At 44.9% G+C, this 9,515-nt stretch overlaps 1 protein-coding gene across 1 annotated transcript in view; it reads left to right on the top strand.

The window, feature by feature from the left end:
- ndp (norrin cystine knot growth factor NDP) overlaps positions 1 to 9,515 on the top strand; it is a 16,357-nt gene that overhangs the window by 2,799 nt on the left and 4,043 nt on the right. Inside the window, exon 2 of the mRNA XM_023393470.2 lies at positions 7,086 to 7,542. Coding sequence (XP_023249238.1) covers positions 7,336 to 7,542 — 207 coding nt within the window. The 5' untranslated portion in view covers positions 7,086 to 7,335. The remainder of the gene's footprint in view (positions 1 to 7,085; positions 7,543 to 9,515) is intronic.

Consider the following 9,515-nt stretch of genomic DNA (forward strand, 5'->3'; position numbering starts at 1 on the left):
CCCCCCCGTGGACTACATGCACATACGTGTGCTGGTTTGCATGTGTGAGAACAGAAACCCAGAAGTAAGGTGGGCAGGGGATATTTATACATGCTCCCCACTGCTGAGAACAAACCGCGGTAACGTGGACCGAGGAACTCGGTCCTACACAACATATGGTGGAACAGTTGGAGGCTTCACGGGCTCGTCACGGATCCTGAGACAATGTCATTGTTTCACTTTTACCTCCGGAACAAACGTCTCGCTGTGACGCTCTTTGGCACCTCACATCCTTCGGGCTGTGATCCAGTGTTTTCATTACCGGGGACAGAGCCAGTTTTTTATTATTGATTAACCCGTCTTATCTTTGGTTGGTAAAGTGTCAGGAAATTATGACAAATGTTAAGCACAACTCTGACCAACAGTCCAAACCCTAAAGACCTGTAATTCACAAACACCTCTTTGCATCTGAGGAGCAAAACTAAACTACATGTTATTGGATAAATTAAAATGAGTTAAAATACAATATGTCCCTCTGAACTGTCGTGAAGAATAAAGGTATAAAGTAGAATAAAACAGAAATACTCAAGTGAAGTACATGTACCTCAAAACTCTTAACTCCTAGTTAACTACTGAACAGTTTTTTAATCTTTATTTAATCAGACTCATGAGATCAAAATCTCTCTTTCAAGACCTGACACAAGACCACACAAGGAACTACAAATTAACATTTACAATAGTTATAAAATACATCAAATTATAAAGATTTAAAAGGGAAGTGTAAGAGTCTAGTTTATTTATGATGGATGCCGAGGGTGAAGTAGTTATGTGATCGGGCGCTGTGGACACTAGACTAAATGAACTTAGTTACGTTCCACCAGTGTATCAGTGGTAGGTCAGTCTGTGTGTGTGTGTGTGTGTGTGTGTGTGTGTGTGTGTGTGTGTGTACACCTGGGAGGCGTCTTCCTGACCACGGCCTCTAAAGAGAGACATCAGCTCTGAATCACCGTCTCATAACCTCAAAGTCCTAAAGCCTGAAGCCAGAGGGATTGTGGGACGTGAGGAGGGATAGTATTGTGGTTATGTGGTTTTGGCTCCACAGATATTCTTAACCCAGACTGGATCTTTCGGGTTTGTTTTTTTGTTTTTTTTAAATGATGTGCCTCCTGGCGTCGCTGCTTCAGCTTTATCTACAGAACTTTAGAAAATGTGATTTGCTCTATGACACATGATATGTCTTTTAATAAGCAGTAAATGCAGATGTAGAGATTGGCCTCCACACTTAATGTGTGTGTAGTTACATATAATACATGCTATTTAATTTCCTCCGGCCGTGGGCCTCCTCTAATTAACTCTAAGTACCGCAAGCTCCACATCGGTCAGTTAAAGAGGAAAGGAGAATACTTTAGATTTTTGGGTTGTTGCGGCGAATTATTAAAATTATGATTTGTTTCTGAGCCAACAGACGGACTCTACTGACTGAACCCAGACACAGCACCATGTTTGACCATGTGATGCAAACCGGTTACAGTTGCTGTAAACGTTGTGGTTGAAGCGAGCTATTGAAGGTTAGCTTTGTCCACATTGAGCTAACTTTGGCTTTGTTTCCCATTTGACACACAGTGAAGCAGTGAAGAATTAAAAATGCATGACGAAGCCTTGTTCGTCATCGTATTCATTTTCTACGGGTCCTCACATTGTTTTATCGCATTTGTCCACAGACTGACTGATCTTTATCACCTCGGCTACTTCCTCCGTCACCGTTCTGCCCGCTTGCGTTCGGAGCTCTGGATTTCTCTTCTACGTGGTGAGAACAGAGACTTTTACAAGATTCTTGTTTTGAAGCAGGTCAGCTGGAAACATTAAAAGTCAGCTGGAGTGTCGGTTGTCCTCTGAGCGGGTGGAGTCGACAGTCATCGCCTAGAAATGAGAAGCTGCTTTCGGCTGAAATCAGGGACCCATTTTTAAAAATAAAAAAGAAGATGAGTATGAATTTCGAGCGGTAAATCCTCCATCATTGTGATAATTAACAATGATAAAAGTCATTTTTAGGTGCCTCTATTGGCCCAGGGTCTTGGTTATTTATGGGCTGTTTGCACAGAAATCAGGGGAGAACTACGTCTCCACCTCCTCCCCTCCAATAATGAAGCCACTGCTCCGGACTACTTGTTTTGGACGCGCTTCAATCTTGGCAAGGTTGCGATAGCTAAATCTGGACGTCTCCCCGCTTCCCCGGGAAGAACAGAACCCGCTCTCCCCTCCTTTCTTGTTAGAACTAAATATCCCTTTACCCACTTGAAGCAGGAACAGTGCGGCCTCTGTTTTCCACCGTCTCGCCACATGCACCGTTTTTCCCACTCCGCCGAGCCCCGCACACGGATCGCTGTTCACTCAGGTCGGGAGCGGAGGCTTGGCGGTGACAGAACTCAGATCCACGTAAAAAACCTTGAACATGACCTCACTCGGTCTCTCGTCCCAGACTGCATACTATTCCTCAAACTCACATGTATCTGAATGCGTTTTAACAGAGATAAGGTGGCGTCGGCTTCCAGAAAATCCCTCGCTTGGTCAAATGGAAAGTTTGACTTTGGTTTACTGGATGGATTCTGGCCCCGCAGAAGTTTTTCTACAACAGTCATCGAGCGAAGCTGTTTACTTTAATTGAGCTGAGTTTTCATGGGTAATTCAGAAAGAACGACTTGTTGTATTCTGCGAAGCTCTGCTGCCAACATGTCTGCTTTTCTTTATAATGAAAACAGTCAGGACCCGGGGTGACGGCGAGGTTTGATCCAACACCTCAGCAGTACAACAGAGGGGTACCAGCGCTTTTCTTTCTTGGGGATAAAGGAGGAAGTGATAAGAGGAAATGTGGAGGGACGGGTTTCGGGAGGACACCAACAGAGGAAGAATGGTGCGTTTTAAAGTGGAACACAATGGGGATTTGTTTTTGTAATTATAGCTCGGTTTGAGTGGACGATGGGGTCGAGGCCAAACAATAGATCCAGGAAAGATACGGACCGTAACGGTTTTGGGTTTGTCGGTCATTATACTTGGACGAGATGGGGGTGGGGTGGGGGGAGTGGACTGGACGGGAGGATCCAGCTGCTGTTTGTGAACACCCAGGGCACTATAAATCTGAGTCCAGGGCAGGTGTGGGTGAGCAGGAAGTGAGGAGGCCACCGCGGCCCCGACGCTGCCCCCAAACCTCCAGACTTCCCGTCGGTCGTCTTCAACCTACAGTCCCGACAGGCAGGGAGGCAGCCGGGCATCACTCACTCACAGAGAAATAATGAACTCAGTCACACAGATACTGTCTCCGTATATTATCCTAAAAGCCCCATTATCTGAGGCAGCTGCCGTTCGTAGCTCTGCGCTGAATCACCGGCTTTCAAAGCTCAAGAGCGAGTCGCCAAAAGAGACACTAATTATGATGTGTGGTCCCCGTGTCGTGAGGGACGGCCGCCTCAGCTGGCTGCAGGACAGGCGGATGGCAATCGATAGAAAATCATCTCCTCGCTGCACATAAAAACGATAATACGGTGGGAATGTCTGGCTAATGGTTAATCAGAGAGGACAGAGCTGGCTGCGCACCAGCTCGACAACAGGTGGAGTAAAATATAGTTTATTTGACTCGTCCTGGTGTTTAGCAGCTGGATCACTCCTGTCGTTTTCTGTTGGGATTTACAAGGAAATTCTGGATGTTTTTTTTTGTTTTTTGTGGCCATAAAAACTGTTGCATGTTTGATCTGAATTGATTCAACATGTTTTCACTTTATAGATTCCTTTTGTTGGGTTCACGAGACGCTGCGATCACTCACTTTAATATACCGTCTGTTACCGTCTCAAGCCTGGACTTTCAACAGAGCAAAGGGGGCAACTGTCGCTCAAACTCCCACGTTCACTCCACTTAACTGGTTTTTGGTGCTTTGATTAATTTAGCATTTGATTGGGAGTTTGCACCACTAATACACAATATCAGGTTTTTGCTTTGGTCACTTGGGGGCAGCAGAAACATGGTGTGAGCATGACATGTTGCAAAAAGCTGAAAGCCAGAGGGAATTACCCCCTTTTACATTAGACAGACATCCTGTGTTGGTTTGGGCAAAACCAATCCACAATTTAATATCTTTTTTTTATTAATTCAAGATATTATTATGTTATTTCAAGATATCAAGATATTATCAGGAGAAAACAATATTTTGTTAATAATAATAATGATATGATTGATAATAAAAAAACAGACCAAATATCATGATAAAGGATATTATCACAGGAGGGGTTTTGTTTTGTTTTTTATAATACATTATTTTATTTTATATTTTTTCTATATTTTTATGTTTGCTGTGTTTTTTAATCACATAAAATTAAATTATTGCATTATAAGTTTTAGGTATTAGTGATGCTGCCACTAAACAGAAGTTATTTTTGCAAAAATATTTTTTGAAAAATCACATATTTCAGGAAATATCATGACATTTGATATGATCATAGATCAGCCTATAAATCTAAATCTGTGGCGGGTTCTAGTGTAAAAATGTTGTGCGCACATGGTGCAGAAACCTGGGGCCAGGTGGTGTTACTCCATCACAGCAGTACTGAAGCTGCCGTGTGAAATCTGCTGTATGACCTGCACTCAATGGGAACTTGAGGCCACGGGGCACATGGGGGGGGGGGGCAGGGCCCCCCTTCACAGGTTACTCCGACTACTGATCCTTCATCCTGTCATCTTGGTTTCATCCTGTTAAATGACAGACTCAGGCTCTGTCCTGAACGAGTGTGTAACACCTTCGACCAGCAGCCGACGGTGACACCAGCAGCAGGGATGGGGATAGCAGCGGTGCGGCTGGCAGGGCTGGAGGTGCTGATGGGTGCTGGCTGCAGGAGGCGGCCCGGGCCGTCTGCTGTGTAAACCCTGCAGCACATGTTCGACAGGCCAGCGAAACATCTCGGGGAGTATTTATTTTAACAGGCCAAATGATACTTCTATTTCTCTCAGGAGGAATGTTAAGGTTAAATGATTCTCCTTAGAAAGAAAAATACAGGGGTTGGAATTTTTGGGGGGGTGGGATGTGGTGGAAGACGGAGGGATGGGGGGGGGGGTGTATAAAGGTTTCAAGTGAACTTGATGTATTCTGTGATTTCAGTTGAAATGAGGGAAAAGTGTAGTTGAGTCAAACAGTGAAGGAGATGGATGTTAGAGAGGGAGCTCTGCAGGAATGTGAAGTTTAGTTCATTTGTTCTGCTTTAACTCACTGCAGCTCAGAGGGGCAGTTACTGAGGGCACGAGGCCACTGGCTCCACATCCACCCGGGGGTGGAGCACAAAACCTGGACCCTGAACATTAAGTATATCTGTTCCCTTTTCATGCATTAATCAGGGCCATACACGGGGAAATCATCTCTGTATTTCATAATGAAAACAGGCAAATAAGACTCCAGTGGAATAATGTTTTATTGGCAGAATGATGATGAATAAACTTCTAACAGGAACCAGCCCAGAATGTTTCGACATTAAGATCATCACTCATAAAACTTCCTGAACTTCAGGATCAATCGGAATATTTACAAAACAGGCAGCATCATTATTAAAACTGAAAATAATTAATAATTAAGAAAAATTTGTTGTTTTCAGGTGCTAAATAAACCTTTATGTATAAAACAGGTTTATGGTAAAAAGAAAAAATAAATAAAAAGTTTATGTATAAATCTGCTCAAAAACAAGCATCTTAAAACTAATCTTATATAATACTATAACACTATATAATAATGTTGTTTTACATTCAAGAAAAATAGTGTCGGGCCCCTGGGTCACTGTTGCCGTGACTACCACACCCGCCATGTACAAACTACTATACTACTACTACTACTACTACTAGTACTATACTGAAGACACATATAGACGAGACATCTCTGTCTCATTTAGTTTCTAACTTAACCTGGTTTCAACAGATAAATAATGATATTTAACAATTAAATAACCCGGAAGTTTTTATTTTACATTTCAGTGAAACAACACAAATGGAAAACATGACTGAGACATGTCAGCCACTGTGGGTTAGCATAATCTGCTCATGCTAAACTACATGAACAGAAACACATATTTCTTCATGTTTGCCAAACTGAACTAAATGAAATCAGACCCAAAGTACAGGCAGGTAACTTCTGGTGTTTTAACCCCTCCAAAATGTCCTTTTTTATAAGTTATTCTACCCTTTGTGATACTACAGAGACTTCCTGTTTGCATTTACATTTCTTTTTATTGGACAGTGTGACAGATGTTTCCTAATAAATCAAGCTTACGAGCTTGGGAAGGACTTGGTAACGAGTAGCTGGTGCAAACCAATCCAGCAGTCGAGCTGCCCAAGACAAACTTCTGGACACATACATTTACAGACACGGACTATAGGTTAACAATCATAATAATTCAAGAAAAATAAAAACCTCCCTCATTACGCTCCCTCCTCACTCCCTGACCCCGCGTGTACACACACCTCGGCCTAATTCACAACACATTGCCTGTTAGAGAACCTCCGTGGGCCAGCTCCGAGCTCCCTCCTAACACGAACCCTGTCGTCAGGAGGACAATAAAACTATGAAGCTGGAGAAAGGAAAAAGAAAAACTGACATAAATACATGTTAAAATATTCTGCGGGGCTGGCAGAGGGCTTGTTGGGAGAGCGATTAGTTTTAATGAAAAAGTGGTTGGTGTGGAGAGGAAGGGGCCTGGCTGCAGGCTGTTTGTGCTCGGCTTAAGTTTCTGCTCTGTAATAAAAGCACCAGGACTTATGTGTCTACATGTGTGTGTGTGCAGTGTGTGGGTGTACAGGGGCAACCGTGGACTTAAGGAGACAAAGTGAGCAGCCAAGTCTGGAGACACACACACACACACACACACATCAAACAGTCAATCACTAAAACTGGCAGAAATTTCTGTGGGAATTTGTGTGGAGGTAGTTTCATCCACTGAAGGAGAGTGTGTGATCTCTTCTACAGGATTTACAGTCGTTACCTTGGACGCACAAATGACTAATAGACAAAACACACACAATATTGTTTTTATCTCTTCATGTTTCCACTGATGACTTCCTGTTTGTCTTCTCCTTCCAGACTGCGGTGGGTCCAGACAGCAGGTGATGGAGCGGCCCGACGAGCCGACCCTCCTGCTACCTCTCCCCCCGCAGCTCGCCGTCCTTGAGCCTCCGCTGTACTGACAGAGACGAAGACGCTCTCCTCTCCGTGAGAGCCTCAAACGCAACTGAGGTGAGAGACTGTGAGAGACGGAAACCCAGGCGCTAACAGAGACGACGCGACGAGTCGGACGACCCAGAGGATCGAGCCTCAGGACGGCCCGATCATCATGAAACCTTCGGTCTCCGTGGGCCCCCCCTCTGGCCTGCTGCTGGTCCTGATGTGCTGCCCCCTGCTGGGCCTGGTCCAGTCCGCCAGCAGCAACAAGGCCAGCGACAACGCACACCCGCACCTGGGAGACTCCGACCCCGAGCGATGCATGAGGCACCACTTTGTGGAGACCATCACACACCCGATTTATAAGTGCAACTCCAAGGTAAGGAAGCCACACACACACACACACACACACACACACACACACACACACACACACTCTTATGGTCGCCCACTCATATTTGCTTGTTCAAGGTAACACGGCCAGTTCTGTCTGATAAATGAACTCATTCATTACAGATATCAGACAAACAGCTCCATCAAAAAGCATAGAAACCCCCCAAACACCGGCCAGAAACACTCCCCCAACACTGAACACTCATTTATCTCACACACATTTCTCTCCTACTACTGTCACTGCCCCTCCTCCACTTAGTCCAGTATCTCCTTCTCCCTCTTTATCTCCATCACTCGTCATTTAGACGAGTCACGCTTCGTTTCTCAGGGACTGTGTTTATGTATATATGTGTGTGTGTGTGTGTGTGTGTGTGTGTGTGTGGAGCTGGACATGGGCCACGCTGCAGACATATTCTGCACCTCAGCTGGGACTCAGTTTTGGCTGAAGTGGACCTCTCCCTGTCATCTGAGGAGAGAGAGAGAGAGACAGAGAGAGAGAGAGAGACAGAGAGAGAGGGCGAGAGAGAGAGAGACAGAGAGAGAGAGAGAGAGAGAGAGAGAGATGGGCTGAAGACAGAACAAGACATGTGGAGCTAATGACGTGGATCTCGTTGTGTCTCTGTCAGTGTCAGTCGACTGAGGCCGAGCCACTTTCTGCACAGAGACTGATGATCCGGTGCGTGGTGCCAAACATGTGAGAGGAGCTGTCGCTGTTCTCACTTCCCTTTGGTTGTTGTGCAGCGGTGCAGTGGTTGTTGTAGCGTGAGCGATCACTTCTTTGGTCTTTTTTTTAAATATTCTGTCTCTGAGCGCGAGGAGCAGGTGTCCAAACCGCAGCTCAGCTGAGGCGAGGCTGAACACGCTCACAGCGGGAGCCGGGCTTCCTGTTACAGAACACGGAGAACTGACAGGAAGCCTGAAGGCCGAGCAGCTGGTTTACACCTCAGGCCGCACCGGTTCCCTCAGTATCCACCTGCACAGGGACTCGCTCAGTCTGTGTGTGTGTGTGTGTGTGTGTGTGTGTGTGTGTGTGTGTGCGTGCGTGCGTGCGTGCGTGCGTGTGTTGAGGTTGGAGGTACAAAGTGTGGCTCTGGAGTTTTTATCCCTCATTTTAAAGTTGATTTTACAAGGACACAAAGTTCAGTTTCCATCCAAAATGGATCTAAAATTTTCACCAATTTCTGAGAAAATCAGTAAAAGAAAATATTAGAGTTGGTTTGTCGATACAGAAAGTTTGTGTCTTTAAAGCTCCTCCAGTGTAAAGGTCTGTGTCCATGTGTAGTGTGATTATAGATCAGCTCTAGCTTCTATATTAATACTGTGAAAGTATCAAAGCCTCAGTCCACAGAGAAATGCACACAGCCTGTATTCAGAAACTGAGCCTTAAAACCAGCCGTCAGGACTTCTGGAACTTTATGATGTCACAACAAAGCAGTCACCAAGCCCCGCCCAGAGTATCTCAGCTTGAGCTTGAGACTTAATTTATGCGTTGATTACCCCCTGGGGGGAAGTGGGAATGTAGACGGGAAGAGGTCTAATGAAAGATGTTATCAATTTGCATTATGGGAATGTTTGGCCACTAATGATTCAGTTTTGACAGTTCTGGGTTTTTGACAGAAATCTTTCCTTCATCAGCAGATGGAGTTTGTTCAGCTGACACACAGAGAGAGATGTGTTAAGTTATCTGCAGCACTGATATGGACAATGATGCGTTATTAGATAATGAACTGTTCTCATGTGTAAAGCTTTAAGACCAGGTATGAACAGGTAATCCCTCCATGCTAACTGATAAATAAAACCTTGCACCACGTTCATTCCAAACCTCACAGGTTTCAGTCTGGGGAACAGCTTTACGTTGAGTAGATGGATGTTGTTCACAGTCATTTATTTATTTATTCATTTCGAGGAGTAGGAGGAGAGAGGAGGAGGAGGAAGGTGCTGACGGACGGGGGGGGGTAG

Source organism: Seriola lalandi, unplaced genomic scaffold (genome assembly GCF_002814215.2).
Source record: "Seriola lalandi dorsalis isolate HSWRI2012SDOR001 ecotype SW California unplaced genomic scaffold, Sedor1 jcf7180002054936, whole genome shotgun sequence".
NCBI classification, from domain to species: Eukaryota; Metazoa; Chordata; class Actinopteri; order Carangiformes; family Carangidae; genus Seriola; species Seriola lalandi.